The 22,010-nt window shown below is 38.3% G+C and overlaps 2 protein-coding genes across 3 annotated transcripts; one reads left to right on the forward strand and one right to left on the reverse strand.

The window, feature by feature from the left end:
- Window positions 1-3,019: 3,019 nt before the first annotated feature.
- On the forward strand, window positions 3,020-8,892 carry pdzk1 (PDZ domain containing 1). 2 transcript variants are annotated; one of them, XM_036596146.1, is made up of 9 exons: window positions 3,020-3,149; window positions 4,759-4,970; window positions 5,130-5,358; window positions 5,461-5,597; window positions 5,684-5,879; window positions 7,234-7,430; window positions 7,784-8,026; window positions 8,141-8,446; window positions 8,776-8,892. In XM_036596146.1, the coding sequence occupies exons 2-9, from the start codon at window positions 4,764-4,766 to the stop codon at window positions 8,827-8,829; spliced, it is 1,569 nt and encodes a 522-aa protein (XP_036452039.1). In that variant the 5' UTR covers window positions 3,020-3,149; window positions 4,759-4,763; the 3' UTR covers window positions 8,830-8,892. The 2 variants fall into 2 exon arrangements, with proteins under 2 accessions (XP_036452039.1, XP_036452118.1); XM_036596225.1 differs by having other exon boundaries at window positions 3,059-3,149; window positions 4,742-4,970.
- Window positions 8,519-16,425, reverse strand: si:ch73-390b10.2 (Golgi pH regulator). Its single transcript, XM_036596351.1, has 14 exons — window positions 16,236-16,425; window positions 15,920-15,979; window positions 15,359-15,462; window positions 15,166-15,272; window positions 14,922-15,023; window positions 14,701-14,821; window positions 14,235-14,315; window positions 13,930-14,039; window positions 13,453-13,541; window positions 12,893-12,985; window positions 12,627-12,722; window positions 11,786-11,875; window positions 10,352-10,417; window positions 8,519-10,233 (listed from the first exon to the last, which is right to left on the reverse strand). The coding sequence occupies exons 1-14, from the start codon at window positions 16,275-16,277 to the stop codon at window positions 10,027-10,029; spliced, it is 1,368 nt and encodes a 455-aa protein (XP_036452244.1). The 5' UTR covers window positions 16,278-16,425; the 3' UTR covers window positions 8,519-10,026.
- Window positions 16,426-22,010: the final 5,585 nt, after the last annotated feature.

The following is a 22,010-nucleotide window of genomic DNA, read 5'->3' on the forward strand; positions in this document are numbered from 1 at the left end:
GTTAAGCTCTATTTTATAGAAATACATTGGATAAAACAGGGGGAAAAGCCATCCCTGCAGTAACAAATTCCAGAACCCAGACATTAGGAAACTGCCTGAAGGCGTCAGCCGAGGAATTTCAGCAGAGCTTTGTGCTTTGTGTTGAAGTATAGCACAGTAGCCTCCTCCTGGTATAGCCAAAATACACTGCACTGTTGTGATATTGTTTGTAGTACGTTTATCCTTACTGCTCTTTGACATTAAGGTGTACAGCTCCTTCAAGGTTACTGCAGCACATTCAGACCCCTGCTAAATAATTAAAGGGTATCGAAAAGGCAGCCCACTGAGGCGTGTTATTGCTTTAGTGTGCACAGTATGTGTGTGGTAAGAGCACTCCTCAGTGCTTAGAGTAGGAATTCATGGATCATTCTCTTCAACAGATTCTGCTAAGACATAAGTTCCAATTATTTGAGAATAAAAAATGTATTAGGATGTCAATGAATCAATCACAAAGGACAAAACTGTATTTTGAGGTTAGACAGCCCAATTATTAAACTCCTTATGTGGCATTTATTTAAGTGTGCATTAGGATGCAGTCTGTGCCTTTAACTGTGTGATCGGCTAGGAAAGCAGTCAGGAGGTTTTAGATGTGTATGAATGTATTAAAGGGCTCATATCATGGAAAATCTAATTTTAGTTATTCACATAATTTACACCTGGGAATTTGACAGTAATTAAACGGGAAGGGGTTCAGTGAGAATTTAATCCCAGTAAAGTTCCTGGTAAAATTTACCTGTGTGAGACTTAGTACAGTTCCTGGGAAATTTTCTCATGAGCTCATGTGTGAACAAAAGTTGATAGAATAATGGGAAATACAAAGACATCAGGATTACAGCCAGAGCTGAACGTTTCTGTGACATTTTGTTTATTTTTATTAGTTGAATTTTTTAGTTCCCTGTTTAGGGCTGTGTGTATGAATCATGCAAAGTTCGAACATTAGCAGTAAAAATACGATTATTTGTATGTGAAAAGGGCTAAAGATACAAAAATAGCCTTTTTGAATGCATCGTAGTTGTGATGTCACAACATCTTTGAGTTCATCTTTGAGTTAGTTCATATTTTTCAGCCTGGAATGCTTTTTGACTGAAGTGCCATTCAGGACAGCCAATCACAACAGGTAATTTACATATATCAGTCTTAAAGGCACAGTAACCAAACCAGCATGTTTAATTCTAAGGAATAAGGATAGATGCAAAAATGGTTATGATAAACTGAATTAAGACTGTTTAAGTACATGAAAAGTCCAGTTGCATGTGTTGCCTCTGGGCCTGGCGTGACAGACTTAGGGTCTCTGCGCGCTGTGCAAAATCAAAACAGCACACTGGTCTCAGCAGAACCGCAGACACACAGTGAACACTATACACTCACAGAGGCCTTAGTTGACTTATCCTCAGCATCATGTCAGTATTAAGCTGCAGTGTGTCTGCTAATTTAGAGGTCTGTGGCCTTGAGAGGACAGAGATCAAAACCATTATGTTAAAAAGGCTTTAATTTGCCCAGAGGCTCACAATTACATTCTGTTTCTTTTAGGCTAAGGATTTGTTTGTATTTTGTACTGAAAAAGGGAAAAGCTCACAACAGAGCTGAGCTCCTTAAATAAATCCGCTAACGGACACAGTGGGTGTTTTTTTTAGCAGTGGCGTAATTTATTCATTAATAAGTCAATAAGCCAATAAATCAATTAGTAAATCTGTCCATCAGTCATGCCCTTATTATCTCTGGAGAGAAGCTAAAAAGGTTTGAATTGAGGTGAATTAATGCTTCTGTTCCAATTTTGCTCTGTATTGTTTCATTCAAAGTATTTACTCGAGTTGAGTAAATCTAATTTATTTGCTTGTTATCACATGAAGATCTTTTTTTAATTGAACTGACAAATCGTTTTTTATAGTGAAGCAAAACAACATTATGTTGAACTCTGCATTACATATAAGGAAATAGTGACCGTACTGTGCAGAGTGTCCTTTAAAATGTTTTTCATTTTTCCACAGCACATTTATTTTTCCACAGCAATTTTACAAATAATTGCAAATTCGAACTTTTCATGGCTATTGGTAGATGCATGCAAAGTATTTAGAAAGTAGTTCAGAGTCTCGGTAAAGGAGAGTACTCTGACATCGAGATCAAAGTGAGAACTGGGAGAAATAGAATTGGTAGATAAGCTGATGTAGCTATTTTAAGATATCACAGGGAGGATCTGTCTTCTCACATCTAATCTTTTTTTCCCAACTCCTGTCCTCTTGAGATTTCCTGGAAGATGTTCAGCAGTGCTGCTCATGTCTCATATGTCAGCCTTTTTTTCCATTTTATTTACGTGACTTTACAGGCTTTCCTGGTGATAATTGTGTCATCGCTGGGGACCGAATTTCAATAAACAGCAATAGGCCAAAACCTCACTAGTGTCAATTATTAGGCATACATGCTGGTCTGGTAGGTGAAGATGTGCGGCAGAATCTAGATTTAAACCAGAGATCAGAGGAGCTAAAGCTAATCATGGAAAAGAATAAAACTAATCATGGAAAAGGTACATCAGCTTTTATCTCATTTCTAGTAAAAAAAAAGCAAGAAACCTCAAGAAAAGAACCTCAAGGATAAATTTGCAAATGAAAATTGCTATTTAAAATTGTTATTACTATTAACCCAACATTGTATTACTGCTTGAGGTTATGTAAGCAGAATGAAAGGGCAGTTTAATTGTCGGTCGCTGCTAACGACGTGAAGTTAAAGTCGCACCGAGCTATCACAGTGGTTTAGTATGCAGTATTAAAATGTCTAAAATTAGATTCAAATGAATAGAGGAACATATGAAACTGTTAGAGACAGAATAAAGCAAATGCAGAGTCCTTTTTCTTCTCAGCCCCAGTAGCTTCTCACCTTTGCTCAAATCTTTTGGCCAAAGTTTATGATTGCTGTAGTTTACAGGGTTGATCATGGTCATACATAGCAACACTGTGAAGAGGCTACCAGCCACGGGATGTGGTTAAATAACTCACTCTTTATGTCAACCTTTGGTCTGTCAAAGTCCGTTACATACTTGGGCACAGCAAGATAACACCTGTGGAAGGAGAGGTAAAAATCTCCTTTAGGCACAAACATCCAAAGGACTGGAACAGGTGAGTGTTCTGCACCTTATTAGTGACATCTCATTGGATTTCCATTAGCATTAAGACAGTGTATGTAATTCCTGTCTAGTAAGTGATACTATTGGTTTAAAATTTAAAATTACAAGTTAAAAGCTATATTGACAGTAAATATGTGTTTTGATAGCGCTTACAAGAAATTACAGCAAAATAACAAACAATAGTTCCCTTATTAAAACCTTTAACTGCAGAAAGTTTGTCTAAAAATGCATTCCTTATCAGTTGTTGAGCTTTACTTTTTCTATTTTGTACTTACATTTATTTGTATTGAGCTTTTTGTTTTTTTTTACTAATTACATATACTATATTTTATTTTGTACACTGCTTTTGGCTCCTAAAATATTAAAAGTTTTATCATAGTGTATAATGTTGCACTGAATATTGAACAAGTCTAGCGTCTGCAAAGTGTGCTGTTATCGATAAAAGTTGCAATCCAACAAGTGCTCTCAGCTCTCAGAAAACTCTTACGTTATTAATTATTATCACTATAGTTGAGTATTAAGCCATGTATTCTGAGGATATCATGGCTCATAGACAGCTACAGGACTCTACCTATTACTGTAGTATCATGTCAATATCTGACAGCTCTCTAATGTAGTCAGTGCTAGATTCCTCTTACTTGCATAATAACTTGCAGAGTTAAAGGCATAAAAGCTTTTGCAATTTGCTGTAAACCTGAAATGCAGTCTTATTAATATGAGGTCAAGCACAATATTTCTTGCATCCTTCTCCTCTCTTTCTTCATGCTTGACAAGGATTGCTATTGACATTTTTTTATTATGGAGGCAAAGTGCACCCATTCCAGCAAGGAGCGCACTTTGTCATAGCACCTCTAGTTTAACGATTAACAATCAAAGAGCCAGATCATATTCTCAGAATGTCAGCATATTATCTTCTTATTAAACCTCCAGGTCCTCTACCTTGTTCCTCGTGTCTTACACAAGCTAGTGATTTTATGACTCAGGATAATTGCTATGATTTGCAATCTCAGATTACCAAAGTTATCTTGCAAAGTCTGAAAAAAATCAATAGGGAAGATAGGTGCAAAAAGAATCTCCCTTTGCCTATATTCTGTATTTCCTTAACCTGATCCACAACTATTCTTTAAAATGTGATGTGATTATAAGTTTATTAGTATTTATTAGTTACAGGCACCTGTATTTTAGTTGTTCTAAAGTAAAGATTGAGGGTTATATGGACATTACAGTATTCTTAAGGATATGAAGTACTTAAAAGTCAGAATAATGGAGATAGGAAAACTCAGACTTGGAGTATAATGTTTCTGAGGACAATTTTGGGGGAATCTCACAAGATTTTACCATAACTATTTTGCTGTGTTTACGTTTTACTCATTTTCTTTTTACAGTGTCATATAAGAGATTTAAATGGTGATGTAAGAAAGCCTTTCACCATGCCCCACTGATAAACACTGAACACTGTAATTGACACTTTTACAACAGCGTATGTTGTAAAATAATTGGGCGTGTATGAAATGATGAGTGGTAGTGATAATTACGATAAGATATGGACTGGCTTAAGAGTTAAGAATAACTGGTTGACTCTAGGTATTCTCCTCCATTAGGTAAGATGGCTGGGCCAAAACCTCGAGTGATCTCCCTTACCAAGCGTGAGGGACAGAGCTTCGGCTTCTTCCTGAGGATCGAGCAGGGGGAGGAAGGTCATCTGATTCGGGCCTTGGAGATGGGCGGTCCTGCTGAGCTGGCAGGGATCAAGGACGGAGATCGCATCATCAGGGTCAATGGAACTTTTGTGGACAACCTGGAGCACAACCAGGTATAAAGTTGAATATAAAACTATAAACAAGGCATTTAAACTTCACATTAAAGTTAGACTCGCTGACAGTGATGGAGGTTAATGACACGTCTGAGGAGTGATTGCTTTCAAACATCAAATAGATAATACTTCTAATTCTGCTTTGTTCACCGGGCTTAGGTTGCTGATCTGGTGAGGAAAAGTGGAATGACCGTCACATTTCATGTCCTTGGGGAGGAAGCATATAATCAGGCCAAAATCAATGGAATAAACCTTGCAGACCCACAGTCCCACCTCATTCAGGGCCAGCCTACCATGAATGGAGTGTCTGCCCCAGCCCCTAAACTTAAACTCTGCTTTCTGCAGAAGTCCAGTGCTGGGTTTGGCTTCTCTTTGAAATCCAATAAAGGTGAGGAAGGTTATGAACTATGGCTTTTGTGTTTTGAAATCAGCCCAGTCATGCATATTTCAAGGACACTGAAGAGTTGAAGGGTTTGTTCTACAATCCTAGGTGAACAGGGAATCTTCATGATGGATATAATTGCTGGAGGGATTGCTGATAAGGCAGGGGTTAAGGTGGGTGATCGTGTGGTGGAAATTAATGGAGAAAATGTGGAGGATGCTACACATGATCAAGCTGTGGAAAAGGTAAGCAAAGCTTTAACACTTTTAAAAGCCATGTCATTTGCCGAGTAGTTTCTTTTAGTAAAGGCTTTCATCCCTCTGCTTGCTAGGTCAAGACTTCTGGAAACAGCATAATGTTCTTACTGGCGGATGAGGACACAGATAAATACTACAAGAACAAACGCATCAAACTGGGGCCTGGGCTAGCCACAGTGAAGCACCTCCCACAGAAGCCCCGCATTGTTGAAATGACCAAGGGACCCAGTGGTTATGGCTACTTCCTTAAGGCAGACCCTACAATGCCAGGTAGGAGAAATCTGACTGCTCTCAAAATGCTGTCAGTGCATCACAAATGTCGCAGGGTTCAAGGTCAATCGTATCTGTAGGGGTCTAACGTCACCTTTACATGCAGCCAGACTTCACAGATGAAAGCTTTCTGTGTGCCCTCACATGTGTGGAGTAACATTTAGGAAAAAAAGAAAAACAGCTTGTGACTTTGCATGTTTGCATGTACTAGCCACCCTCCGCAATCTCACTGTTTATCTGTAATGTGCTTATCTTTTTTTGCCATTTTTGTTTTCATCTTAAAATTTTAGCACACACCTGAAACACAGACTGTTAATTAGCTCCCACAAATGTCAATTCATGTCACGTTATGCAACACAGGTACACAAAGCTGAGGCTTCTTCCTTGGACCAATACAAGATTTGGCTGGATAAGTCTAAACTTAAGGACCAGCTTGAATCTATTTGCCAGATAATAGAAGACAAATCTTAAGCAGTTAACATTACTATACTACGTGCGCATATTACAAGTTCTTCTTAAAGAAACAAGGTTCTGGGGTCCTTGGAATTCTAGATTGAACCTTTTGGACCTCTGAACCTGTATGCTTGTTGTGTGTGACACCCATAATTCAAGGTTTACAATAAATGTATGACCCACATTATATTATTGCAAGATACAGCATGTTTTTTTTGACTCTGCTCTGATTAACATTGAAAAAAACATACAGTACTGTGCAAAAGTCTTAGGCAGCTAAGCAAATTGTATAAAACTGTTTATCTGGGCAGTAGATTTGTTTTCGCATGTAAAAAACAGTAAATCACATATGCAGTAAAAATAATTTTTTTAAAATTAATTGGGTAACACTATTTTGAGTGGTCCTTTGTAGATGATTAATAAACTCTTAACAGATTATCAGTTACACATAAACAACATACCAGTGATGTAGCAGTAGTGAAACATCTGAATACACTCAAGTAAATATATTGAAGATGTACTGTTGTTACTGAGCAGGTGAACAATGTATTGGATGAAAACTACAAATAATATGGGGCTTCTTTTTGGAGCCAATAAACACTTACTGCCCAGATAAATAGCTTCTTAAATATAATTTTCAGATGCCTAAAATTTTTGTATAGTATATAAAGTTGTTAAATTTTAGTGGGGATGGTTTATCAAAAATCATAGTACTACTGTCATACTGCCGTTTGTGACACAAATATGTGAAAGGTAGATGATCACTGGATCTGGACTCTCAGATCTCTCTGTAAAAAGGTATTTGTAATGCAATATCTTCTCACTAAACAAATTCCCAACTGGCACATCCTAAATCTTCATCCTGATTTTCTTTAAATGGCTATAAATCATTGCTCCTCAGGTCATTACGTCGGAGAAATTGACCGTGGGAGCCCTGCAGAGAGAGCAGGCCTGAAGGAGAAGGACCGGGTGGTGGCTGTGGAGGGAAAGGAGGTAGATGACTGCACACATGAGGAATTGGTGGACAAAATACGACAGCTTGGGAACAGATGCTGCCTCCTTGTGGTCGACGCTGAAACAGACAAACTATACAAGATGGTGCGTTGGATTTTCCCCAATGAAAATGTTTGTTTTCCACAAATATAGACAGAATTGTTCTTTTCAGATTAAAAAAAATAATTTACTCTCTAACTTTTTTGACCCTTCTTTGTTTTCTTCTATGCTAAAAGATAACAGGCAGATTGAAGTCTGAAGATTAAGCCAGGTTCAGAGATTCTGAATGCTATGGGCTCTTTTTTTGTTTTTTGTTTGTTTGTTTGACATGGATTAAATCTAGTCTTAGACTAAACTGCAAAGGTGTTTCAACATTTAAAATCCTATCTAGTTGAGGATTAGGCTTAAACTGGTTATGGGAATCTGGCCATGCGTAAAACGTTTGTGTCCTCTCACAGGGTGCTGCTTCTCCCCTACTTTACTGGGAGGAAATCAGGGGTTCCCTACCTAAGCCAAGTCAACCTGAGCCTGAACCTATCCCAGTCCCAGCACCAGTTCCAGCCCCAATCCCAGTTCCAGCTGTACCTGCTGCTGTCGAAGAATACTACAAGCCCAAACTGTGTCGCCTGGAGAAGACAGCTGCTGGATACGGGTTCCACCTCAATGGTATTCAAGGAGTCTATGGACAGTATATCAAAGAGGTGGGAATAATCTGAAGTATGTAGTAACACGAGGCTTAGCTAGGATAGAGTACATACAAACTAATATGCCAATACAGAGCAAGTAGTTTATGCAAGCACCCTACTTGTTGACAGGTGGTAAAGGGTGGAGCAGCAGACAGAGCTGGGCTGGAGGATGATGACATTGTGGTGGAGGTCAACAGTGTGAACGTGGAAAAGAGCACGCACGACGAAGTTGTACAAATGATCCGCAACAGTGGTGACACACTGGTCCTCCTAGTGGCAGAGAAGGCGGCCTATGACTACTTTAAAGTCAGAGGAGTTGCAATCACCCCACAGCTGCTGGCTACAGAGCAAACACCAGAGCCCTGCGCCCCTGCCATCGCACAAGAGGAACAAACCCAAAGATCAGCCACCCCACCAGTTCAGCCTCGTGTGAGGGTCAGTGCTATTTTACAAATATTAAACATTACTGCAAACATTACTGCTAACCCTAAGTGAACAAATCTAACATAGCTTGATCAGACGGTTTTATTCTGTTTTCTTCTTGTAAAATTACACCCAAGGAAACTTCACACAGTATTGTAAACATTCAGCAAGTAGATAGTAGTTTTTCACAAAAGAATCATCCTAATTATTTAGTTTTTATTTCTTCAAAATACTCTCACCGCATAAATCAGTATAAAAGATTAGACGATGCATCACCCAGCACTAAACATTCAAATTGTTGCTCTCTCATTCAACTGGTATCTCTTTTTTCTTCATTTTAGACACCTTCCGTATCATCTACATCCTCGGCAGGCAGTGAGGATGTGAGACTTTGAGAAGGCCACCCCACATTTTTCTCGATGCTGGATTATATTGATATTTATGTCATCAGTTTGCACAATCAAGTTAAAATGTCTTGTAAGTGGTAAATAATTACCCTTCCTAAACAGAAACTTTTCTGAAGGAAAGCAATCAGGGATTGTGCCCTGTTCACAAACCAGGATCACATGTATTAACAATGATAAATGATAAATAAATGATGTAGCAGCCTTATTAAAAAATATTTATTCAAGTATCTGAGGGTCTCCTACATTTACCCACAGTGATCATGAGCAATGACATCACTGGCATAATGAGACTGGACTGTCCAACCTTTAAAGCAAATGAGATGCACTTTTCCAAGCAGTTTCCCTGAAATGATGTATTTTCTCCGCTTTTTTTCTGATGGCAGTTTCGTGAAATGTGATGATTCTGTAAAATATTTGATGCCATTCACGAGCAAACTCTTTCCACAATAATGTTTTTGGTACTGGGTTATACTATCTACCCTCTTTTTTTACTGTTCAGCTAACACAATACATTCAAAAACATCTTTTTCTGATAAAAGCTATAAGAATGGAAGACTAATGTGGCCACAGGCTCTTGTTTAGAAGACAAAGAGTCAGGGGTGAGCCATCTCTGTGCACAGAGTAATACAAATAAATGTACTAGCAAATAAAATCTGCAGGCTCATTCTTTGTCATTCTGAAATCTTTTTTTTTCCCTTTTCTGACAGCTGGGGGTGTGTTTAATGTTTCTAATGTTTCACATGGGCATATCATTAAAAAAGGCCATATATGACAGCGCTTAGTGATTTAATGTACAATATTGTACTAACAGTGTATAGGCAGGTGAATAGTGGTAAACATGATAGCCGATTATGTGTTTCCCGTATGGCTTCCTGTTATGTCTGGTCCAATGAAAAATGACAAAATAATGATGAGAAAAAAACAATTTTTATGAATAATGATTTAAAATTTTTTAAAAGTGAACACTGAAGAAAACCTATACTTAATTTCTATAACATCTTGTCCCATCCACGTAAATACAATTTGATCCAAACTAGACAAACACCCTCAAAGTTCTCGAACCAACACCCCAGTGAACAGCGCAGTCTCTAGGCTTTTCCTGATTCAGGAAGTTCAGTCCCAGTAAAAGTAAAGGCCCCTTAGAAAACAGAAGTGTTGTTTTGAAAGGAGACACAAGAATGAGGGTCACAGGGTCATGTGCTTCTCGGGGGCCTGCTTGTGTGCCAGGTAGAGGAAGAGGATGCTGGAGAGAGCGCTTACGAGGAATATCACGTCAAACCAGCGATGATAGAAGTTAAACTGCAGCTCTCCCAGGACCTCTGTGACAATGGTGCGGTACTCCAGGGGCATGCTCATGCGCATGAGCAACACAGAGGACACAAAATACATCCCCTACAGAGAAAGAGAGAGAGGGAGAAACAGTGGGAGCATGACACAGTGACTTTTCCTGCCTAAATACACTTGTAACTCATTGTCAGTGTGTTCTGTTGACATTATATGGCTCTTTTACCATGATCTGGGCCAGGACCAGCACTATTACATTAGACGACTTGCTGCTGGAGATAGCGTAAAAGAACTGCAAACAAAAAACAGGAAGGTAATCATGTATCCTTTATTTCATTACGTTCTATACTAATGTCAAATGCAGTTCAAGCAAATGTTATATGTATAATATGTATATATGTACATCAATATTCCCATCATTTACTGCAGTAACAGTCTCTACTCTTCTAGGAAGGCTTTACACTAAATGCTGGAACATTGCTGTTTCTCCATCACTCAAGAGTACGCAGTTCTGCTGCTTGCTTGACTTTGGGCATGGTGACATAAGGCTCATGTACAGCTGCATTCTGACGGTGTCCCGTTCTATTGGTAATGGTTTTCTATAAAACTACACAAGCTGTATGAGAAACTGATTGTTTGTTTCAGAAATAGGTGCACTTTAAAGTAAATGAATTCACTGATTGGAGTGTCTGGAACCTTTTGGATATTGTGGGCCAGATTCATAAAATGTACAGCCAGGCTGAACGTGAGCAAAAAGCAATGTTGCCGTAACATGTTTCTCATTTCATAAATGAGGATCATCAACCTAGCCTTTGCAAAATACGTGGCACTACCTCCCTTTCTCTCATTGACATGAGTCATTGGCAACTCATAACAGAACACTGCCCTGCCAAAAAATAACACCTGGTCTGACCATAAATCTCCCTAATAAGAAGCGCATGTGGATGGAACTGTCCTCAACAAGTTATGCACATACACTCACTTGGTTAACAAAACCAAAGCATATTTTAATCTTTTTAGATTGGGCATTACAGCAAAAATAGCAACTGCAGCTGTAAGAGTACATGAGAGGAACATTTGCTGCAAGTATTGCACATACAAAAGCCCATTATTAAAGCAATAGGCCAAAAAAAAACAGATATTGACGTACAAATGCAATTTTAAAAATTTCAGACAATAATTGAAGACATCAACTTAGCACAACTCTGTAGTTTTGGAAAATGCTTAAAGTCACTGTTATTCTTCCTAAAGTCTCAGAAATTCCTGCTACATTTTATACCACACTTGTTCCTCAATTGTTTGTCCAGTATTTTTCCGCTTTTTAACTGTTAAGTAATTGTTACTTTTGCAGTAGCATGTCCAATTTGGCGCTCCAACAGGTCTTCACTCAGAATTGGTCCGTAACTTCATTAACATGTCGATTTTAATCGTCTTTTACGTAGGACGTGTAAAAATACAGAGTAATTTTATCTTATTTCCTAATTACTGTGCTGCATATTTTGTAATTCATAGTATGGTTACCACTGAATGATATAAATCTGGCACATTGTGTATCACTAGCTAACATTGCTGAAAGAACATTCTCCTCACACTGTTTGACTGAACACAGGCACCTTTTTTCATCATCACAAAAGAACACAGACATGATTCTCTAGCTTACCTTGGTAAGCGTGATTAAAAGGCCTCGTATAGAAGTGACGATAATGATTCCCACCAGGATGAAGGAAATGTGCTGAGACCAGAACTTCACCTGGAGAAGTGAGGTTTGAAAAGTGAACTATCAGGGGCATCAACATATTTGCATGTTATAGAAGGGACAAAGTAGGAGAGCTGTTCTCACAGAGAAGCAGAGACAGGCAACAATCAGGTAGCTCAGTAATGTTCTCATGCCCAGCTTACACATGAGTGTTACTGCCAGCTAGGACTGCAGCGATCATCACAACACCACAAAATAATGGTAGCATGCTGACCATAGTGCTGTGCACATCACCACCATTAGCACATGCTTTCTCTCTGGGGGACCTTTCTTTTAACGTTCTGGCCACACAGAACAGTGCAGGCCTTGTAGCATACCGCTGTTGTAGGAAGAAAACCTCACATCTCCAAAATGGTAACTTTACAGGAAAAGGAAAAAAACTACTTTAGTTTTAATGTAAGTCAATGGAACCAGACTTTTTCCAAATTATTTTGGGCTATTTCTTTTGGACCCTTCTTCCTTAAAATTATACACTATGTAATGAGCAACAGGCATTTTCAAATTATGTCAAAAACTGAAAAACGACAAAAATTGAGATACAAGGTTTTCTTCCGAGAGCAGCGATACAATTAATAACAGGCTTTATTGACAAGATTGGCAGCTTTGCTTCCATCAGCACTTTAGGAACGTGTGGCTAAAATGCAAGAAAATAATGCAAGAAAATAAAACAGGTGACTAAGGCTTAATATTGTTTTTTAAAAATAGGCATGTGTTTTTGTATACAAGCTGTAAATAAGAAGCTTACATCAAACTGGATTCCCAGGTAGTTGACTGTGATTTCTATACCTCTCGTCACTGGATCTGTCTTGCCGACACGGTCAAAGACTATGTTGATTGTGGCCTAAACAGAATGCACAAAGTTATATTATAATACTTTATATTATAATACTCCATCTTGTTTACAATGAAATCCTGCAGCCACACCAGCCATTTGTGGATGAGACTGGACACTCTGTTATATGTTATATGGACTATAATAAGCATGCATAATGAATGAAAATAAACACTTACCATGAATATCTTCCATACACAGTAGATGGAGAAGAAGTACCCCAGAAAATTAAAGTACTTTCCTTGAAAAGTCTTTGAGTATTCTATTCGTTCCTAACGACCAAGAAAAAGGCACACTTTAAGATAATCCACACACATTCAGTTTTGCAGGAACACAAAGAAACAGGTTAAGACTTATGCTGGGCAAACAGGTATGATTTTTAGCCCAAAGTTACCCCAAATTGGCCCCTTATGACAGATTTTCACAATCTGAAGCAAATTTCCAGATCGGGAACTAAACTTGAGTGCATCACAAAATACAAGACTGATTAGAAACTCACACTCTTTATGTATGTATTTACATGAGAGAGAGAGAGAGAGAGAGAGAGAGAGAGAGAGAGAGAGAGAGGATCAAAAATACAGAGTGCCAAAAAGGGTTCTTTGGAGCGATGCCATAAAAGAACAACTTTTAACTCCCTAAAGAACGCATCAATGGATGTATTTTTTCCTTTTTTGGCACTCGTCTGTGAGGGCAAGTTTTCATGTGATGATGCACAGCACTTTGCATTTAAGAACTGTACCTTAGTAGCCTGCAGGTCCACTGTCTCCAGGAAAAGCTGCCTACTGAGCTCCTCTAGAGCAACCACCTCCTGCTGGATCAGAGACAGGTCTGCAGTTCCATTATGAAGGAATCTCACATACATAGAGAGAGCGTGTCCACTAGACAATGAATAATGAGTGTGACTACTGACCACAAATGTACTGCTCACATTGATTTAATGCTGTAAATGAGCTTCTGATCAAAAAGATCAGAAATTAAAATTTGAAATTTAAAGCTTCAATAGTGCTCCCAAAAAGCGAGCATTCAAATGATTAAAATTCAAACTGTACAAAGACTATGCTTCAAAACTCGCTTGCGATTCTGCATCTCTAATCCAAATCATGTGTAACAATCAGGAGTTACCTGACTCAGTAAAAGAATATTGAAAAAAGGTCAGAAAAACTAAACAATGAAACAAACAAGGAAAAATAGTCATACATGTCAAAGCAAAGGATACTCTCACTGCCTGAAGTGGAAGATGTAACACTCTTGATCATCCCCCAGAATCCAGCCTGTTTATTTTGGTCCTCTCCTCGCTGATACATCTGCCTTCTCGTCATGGCGATCCTACACATAGAGGATCATCAACTGTAGGCAGCAGTGCTACAGCAGATTCACTGCCATCATTTAGAAGAATATCATTATTCAACTATGAGTTTATTTCTAAGGCTGAAGAAGCATTTCTTTTATACTAATGCAATACTATCAGTGATGTTAGAAATGAGGGAGACTTTTATGTTACTCTCTCCCTCCATAACTCACCTCTTCTTCTTACTGACAATCATGTCCATGGTCTGAAGCAGTCGTCTCTCCAGAGCCAGGATATCACTATCAGTCACATTCCTACAAGAAAGAATCAAGTCACACTAACTATTCTTTCATGCATATAATTGGGGTGGGCGACAATGCAAAAATATAATCATCATACATGATACATATCATAATATTTGATGATTTTGATTAATTTCCTGATTCAATCATTTTTATTAAACATTTCACAAAAGTGCTGCACTAAATCAAATTAAACAAGATTGATTATATTTTCTTTGTAATGAAACATGCAGTTGTTCAGTGTTTGTAAATCACTGACGATATCTATGATAGTACTGTAAGCTTATTGTGCATCACAATAAAATTTACCATCACAATGATAAAATCTCGTCATTTTGACCACATCTACCTATAATTTAACATCTGTATTTCTGCACTGATTATTCTGCACGTTTACCTGAGAAAATAGGACATATATGTGTATGGGCAGTTCACAGCACCAAAACCAGACAGCAGAGCCATCAGTGTCACGCCGATGACCCCCACTCGGCTGATGAGCTGCTCAATGGACAGAATGCCTGCAGGAGGGAGGAAGGGCCATGTTAGAATGTTAAATAACCTTCACCTTTTTGCTTTGAATGTATTTGGGCTTACTGACATTAAAATCTAAGCCCTTACCATGTTTTGGACTCAATATGGGAAAAGGGTCGCCAAGTTTCCAGAAAAAATACATGAAGGTAAACCAAACCACACATGCAAAAAGCAGCCTCTGTCTCTGCACTTTAAAATACAAGAGAAACATTACTGTTAAAGATGTGTATACAGTGGAAGAGAAAATATTACACTGTTATGAATTATGATGAGAATAAATTCACATAGAACTATATATGACTTAAGAACTCCACTCCAAAAATCCACTTACACAAACGTATGTTACTGACCACAAAGTAGCCAATGTAGAAAGGCACTACAAATATTAGAACCAGCAGTATAACATATAAATTCAGCTTCCAGTGAAAATATCTGGACCTATAAGAGATATTAAAACGTGAATTAAAAGAAAACATAAACTTTCAAAAATTATGGCTTTTGCTTACAGACACTTAGACACTTACGTGCTACTTAATGCTCCGAGGATTTCAAAGATGATGAGTTCAAACATAGTGCAGGAAAATGCAAACGTGACAGAGAAAACCACTTGCACCACATACTGACGCACCTGTGGAGGAACACATCAACCTTAGTGGTAGATATTCATGACAAGCATTAAGTATAGCACATTCACCAAGTAGCTGCAACTGTAAAGACTCAGTAGCAACAACATCTTCAACGGGATCTTCAAAAATCTGCATTTATCTGCAAGCAGGTAAATTCTCCCCTTTTCTACTCGTTCACTGTATCTTTTTCTTCTGCTATAATTTCTATTAAATCCACAAAACAGACCTAATCAAGAGTGTTGCACCACTGAAACAAAGGGGATTACCTTAACTAAATCAAGCATATTGTAAGCATGGACAGCAGAGTGTCTTCCAGCTTTATTTATTCATCATGACCTCCACACATAAACGAGGGCCAACAATGCTTGTTTAGGACTTTAATGACTTATATGCCAAGGTCTGATGCCTTGGTGAATTTAAGAGAGAAACCATTTATAGTAGGACTGTTCTGCTTAATACCTCATAATCTTTAAACAACTGCCGCATAAAAAAGAGCCAGCCAAACCCGAAAAACAGCACCTGTAAACAGAACAGAGCGATGATTTAGATATCCAGTCATGACCAACTGACAGCTGACTGGTGAAGCCTCACCTCTACTAGTGTTTAAAGCAGAAATAGATCATTTTTATGAAAATGGGACAAGAGCCAACAGTTAAACAAGCTGAAAATACTGGGAGCCTCGGCCGAAATGCAGCGGTGGAGAAATAAGTCCACCAACTATGTGTGTCTCTGGGAGCAGAACAGAGGAGTTAGCCGTGTTAGCATCACCACTGACCTGAGAGGTGAACATAATCACTGAGTCTACGAAGAAAGACATACTGACTGTTAGCTAAATCACGCGTTTTTAATCACTGCAGATAAGTAAGGATATCCGCGCTGCGTCATCGGTCAAACTGAATGATTACTGCGATCTGAACGGTGCAGCTCATCTTAGCAGCGTCTTCGTCTCACACAGCTTCACCTCTTCCGTCGCACGCTGATGTCATCATCAACCACTCATCAGCGCCATGTACGAACCAGCAAAGCCATGGCCGAAGAACACTTAAAATAAAAGTTAAAAATATGTAATAATAATAATAATAATAATAATAATAATAATAATAATAATGATTTTAAATGATTAAATTGTGGTTTTGGAATGATATTTTGGTGCACATTTATAAAGTGTTTATAAACAGCAGAGGGCGACATGTCTTGGGACAAATAAACAGGATGGTGCTGTTTCTGAACTGTGCGTGTGTTGGTCCTGTAACAGCTGCTGTCGACCCGCAACGACACAGTAAGCAGTGGATTCAGATATAGCTGTGGGTCATCGTGGTACCTGAACATACTCAGATTAGCTTGAAAATTAAAAAGCAAAAACAAGGTCTTACAATAAATCACTATATTTGTGAGAAATCTATTTTAACTCACACTCCCATTTACAAGGTTGGCATCACTTGCCTTATTAAGATTTTTAATAATAACTTATACAAAGTGAATTTAAATATTACAAACTATTTGTCTAAAGGCATTTTCAGATTTTTTATTCTAACATTTCTGTGAACAAGAAGTGAATAAATGATAATATGCTGTTTCTTGTGTGTCATTTGATTTGAGATTTGATTTCCACCTTTGAAATATATATTCTGGATATTAATTTTAATATAACAATATTCTCTTTACTATGCAGTTTTCTCTGACATTTTAGAATTTCTTACAGCTCTTTATATCTAACCTTCTTAATTTTTTATTACAGCTTTACCATTTTACTCAAGATCAATTATGCACTAAAAATACTTTTTAGGTCGCTCTACCTGACTTGAGCATAATGTTTTAAATGCACAGGCCTGTTTCACTACCACCATTTGCATAAAATGTATCATCTGGATTTTCAAGGTCTATTTATGACACAAATGGGTTGGTGAACTTGATGAGGTCCACCTACTTCCTGTTTGCCACTATATGTGTAGGCCAGTACAGACTGTAGGGTATCTATTATCGCAACTTCTTAGACACATTCTAGACACAACAGCGCAACGAGGTCCATCCATCCTGAAGTGGTTCTGATGAATATAATGAATAGCATAAATTGTGCATCAAATCAGTGAGGTATGCCTAACTTGCAGGCTGAGTGTCTAATAAAGTGTCCATTATATTTTAGGGGTTTAAGGTTTTGTTCTCATGTAGGCCTCAGCCTCATGTTACACCTTAGAAAATGACCAAATACAGGCACAGTCAGAAAAATATACACGTCTGACATGAATGACAGCATTACGTTACCATTACAGTGAAAAAGATACATTTAGTTTAAACACACTGGAATCATCAACTAGGAGAGCCTTATTTGTCCTTGCAGCCCATCTTTACTTTTAATGCCCCTTGGTGACCCTTCATTAGTGGTGATGGTGACAGAACAGCTGGAGCTTTCAGCCAAAAACTGAACCTAAACATGCCCTTTTGGCTGCATTTTAAAAGGTCTGCCCACTCTTTTATATCTTCTATGAAAACCTGTGGTCTCAAACTCTGCTGTAATGATCTGAGGTCAGGTTCAAACTGTATGTTCCAATTATTAAGCTTTTGTTAGAGCCAGTCTTATATAGATATGTGGTACTTTACCATAACTGCATGTTTAGCAAGTCTGTAGTAATTTGCATGAACTGGGAAAACTAGTAATTTTTTTCTAAATGTCTACAGTTTCATTACTGCAGTGTAACTACAAGAAAACTTAAAAGTGAGGTGAAGTATCTGCTGAGCCTGTTAACCCTCTCCAGTTACAGAGAATACAGAACACAGACCGGTTAAAGAGAGCATATTAACAGCAGCATGTTACCACAGCAAAAATGTGCAAGGGTGTATTTTTAGCCTTGGTTAGTGTATAGGTTGTAAGCAGACAGCCACAGAACTGTGTTGCTTTGAAACATAAAGTGATAAACTGCTGCTGTTGGTTTACACTCATATTTGCTCCATGTGTAGTCATGCATTGAAAAACACAGAGATGGGTGCATCAATTTGCAACGGCTATATCCAATTTTAGCCACTGTACTTTTGGTTTCAAACCAGATGTAAGCTTTTAAACTGGTGCAGTTATGTCTTAGAGGCTGTTTACACCTTGCATCAACGTGCATTTCTGAGTGGATCACAGCTGGATTTCACTTGACTGCATGAAAAACCAGGAGGAATCACGATGCATTGTGATTGGATTATGATCTGATCACTCAGACCACATCCGGAGGTGGTCAGAGACGAATCTTGACGACATTGAACACAAGCATGAATGGCATGTGTTTACTATATCTGCATATGATTTCGTGAGCGGAAATACAGAGAGCTCATTAACAACAAGGGACTTCCCTAGTGTGGATATATATATTTATATACACACACACACACACACATATATATATATATATATGTGTGTGTGTGTATATGTATTTAGCCAGAGAGAGAGACAGAAAGAGAGAGCGAGAGAGAGCTGAGATGGCCCAAGCAGGCTGTACCAACACGTCAGGGCTTACGGACGCAAGCAATGTAATACGTTTTAATCTCACATTTGAAAATGTTAACTTAAAAGCAAACAGACACTTTTCATGGTTTCTATGATTTTTTCCAGCAGGGAATTTACACTTCATTACATGTCATTACAAACTCCACACTCGCCACTCATGGCCATTTTCCAAACAGTTTTGTGCTCAGCATTAAGGATTGCGGGAGATTGCAGGTCTTGAAAAACACACCAGTCTAGCTGCATCCTTCAGTTTCTCAGCATTTGGAGGACGGTACAAAACGGGAAAGACTTCAGTGACGAAAGGGCCAAGAAATGCAGCCTTCCTTTGCTGCATCCCTATAAGACTGAGTACATGCATGCACTCTGGGCTGATTAAAACAGAAGTAAAATGGAAAGAACATTTGCTTTGGTGTGCTTATTTTATGCAGGAAAGTAAAATCGGATCTCATCTGGTCACAGTGGGGACGCATTTTAGTGAAAAGTATAAATGGAATCCAGCCAAAGTATATCCAGATACAATCCACACATGAAACACATGTTCATGCACGGTGAGAATAAAATCTTAGATTGTTGGACTGGTTTTCTGATTACACCAATGCCAACTAGATACATGTTGATTGCCCCTCAAAAAAGAGGTGGGCAAAAATGATTTCACAATATGTTTTCTGATTTAAAGGACCGACCAACTTCATGCCTCATTACAAAGAGAGCATAATTTGTCCTATTAAATGTTTTTATTTTTGCCAAAGGAGTAACATTGTGACACTAGTAATGCCTTATCAGTCCCACCTTAAACCCCCCCCCCCCAAAATGGAACATTGTGATACTTATAATGTATTAGGAAAAAGTCCAAAGTATAACATATTTTTGCCATATCGCCTGCTCCTACCTCAAAACCTCGCTTCACAAAAGGGAGACTGCGGAGAGAAAGGGGGCAGGGGGGAGAGAGAGACAGATAGACAGTGAAAGAGAGAGAGATAAATAGAGAGAGAGAGAGAGAGAGAGCGCAATAGGGAAAGTCAGCTCGGGTCTGCAGGTTTCATTATTAATGTGGAAGTCTCTCGGGACTGAGAATACATATGAAGTAGAGAACATGGCTAAAACTGTCTGAGAGCTGTCCTCACACATCTGTCTCCGAGGACCGTTCTCAAACTAACTGCTATTTTATATTTAGACTGCAGGACAGCACTAAATCCAGAGACCAAGAAATGAATTCAAAGCCTTTGTACCAGTAGACTGGTGATATACGTTGTCTTTGTTTCAGCTGTCATTGGTGAATCCTTAAAATTTTGTTATTAAATGTTTAGTCATTGCCAGTTCCACCTGCTAGTTAGGTCTCATCCTATCACATGATGCTACCAAGATGGGAGAGTAAGGGTAATGCGTGCTTCCTCAGAGACATGTAAAGTATCACCATATCTTCCGAACTGCCACTAACGCAGCATCAGTGGATCACTCACTCAACATGCTTAGAGAAGAATGCTAACTGATAATTCTGTTACTTTAGCTAACAGATGCCCATGTTGGCTAGCATCATGCTGAGTGATGGTGGGAGAAGGAAGATGATCCTGACCACCAAAGGGTTAACATGCTCATATGGACTCCCAGCCACGGTTGGCTGAGGTGTCTCTGGGGATCAAGCTCACAATCTCAGATGAAAGTGCCAAGGCTTAGACAATAGCACCAGCAAAATTAGCATATTATTTTGAAATGCCATTAATTACTTTCTGTGACTGGAATGCATTATTGATCAGGCCATTGCTTTATCAAGGTGAATTTCATAGTGGTATTCAGTTCATCTTATTATAAATGTCATCACCTTTTCAGTTCCTGCAGAGACCCGAAGGACAGTCACCCATGGGACTTCCTACAGTGTCACTGTATGCTGCCATAATTGCATTGCACACAGTGTTGTATGACATCGAGTTGTGAGAGAACAATGAGAGTTAAGGGAGAGATTTCTATAGCTTACAGTTTCAGTAAGGGCAGGCCTCTGAGAAGTTACTGCTTTGTGTGTGTGTGTGTGTTTGTGTGTGTGTGTGTGTGTGTGTGTGTGTGTGTGTGCTGTGTTGGAATTCCAGGAAATTCTGGGCCTCAGATTGTTAAGAACATTAGAAATGAATTGTCCGTGAAACCCTTCCAGCTAATTCTGCCATACAATAGTGGTGTGGCATGCATCTTTACTTGCCAATGAAGATCAGCACAATCATAGTGAAAAACCTGAAAAGAAAAATCTGAGCATAACAAAATGAATTGCCACAGAAAATAGGTAACTTTACTACCGCAGCCAAGGAAAGAAGAAGCAAGTATTCAAAATAATATGAATTGGTTCTTTTTGTATGAATAAAAATATGATTTATTGAAATCAAAAGAAAATGACCCTCAAAGGGCCACTATCCTACATTTTTCTCACATTTAATTTTTCCCCTTGATGTCCAATAATTGAAATTTATTGATATCTGTATGTACCAAAAACAGTCAGAGTTAATTTTTACATTTTCAAACCTCTCTTCATCCCTTAAAATCAAACAGGCTGTTTTTGTTACTGTGCCTTTATGACTGATAAATGTAAATGGTACCTGTTCTGATTGGCTGCCCTATATTGTGTCACATTTAAAAAGCAGGATGAAACATTCCTTATAACTTCAGCCTGAATGGGCGGGATTAAACTGCCACAGGCTGAGTAGGTGGACATATGTAAATGGGTTGATTTTTGTGACATCACAGAAATAATGAATTCTAAACAGGCTGTAGCTTAGTTTCCATATATTGATGGTACGAGCTAGTGAATGGGTGGTTTGTATTTATATACTATGTCAAACTCTTATTTCAAAAAAGTGAAGAATAATTGATTTTGCATGAATCAATAAATGTTTCATCTGCAACAATAATAAAAAGAATAAACATTATTTTTAGAGCAGCAAAAAAATGAGTTTAGTGATTTTCCTTTATTATTGTTGCTGTTCAGTTACAGCCACAAAAGACATAAAAATAGTTTTCAGATGTTTCAAATGTTTTCAGATGTTTCTTAAAAGTTTGCACCACACTTGACTGTCTAATCTA

The sequence above is a fragment of the Colossoma macropomum genome, unplaced genomic scaffold (genome assembly GCF_904425465.1).
Source record: "Colossoma macropomum unplaced genomic scaffold, Colossoma_macropomum, whole genome shotgun sequence".
NCBI lineage: Eukaryota > Metazoa > Chordata > Actinopteri > Characiformes > Serrasalmidae > Colossoma > Colossoma macropomum.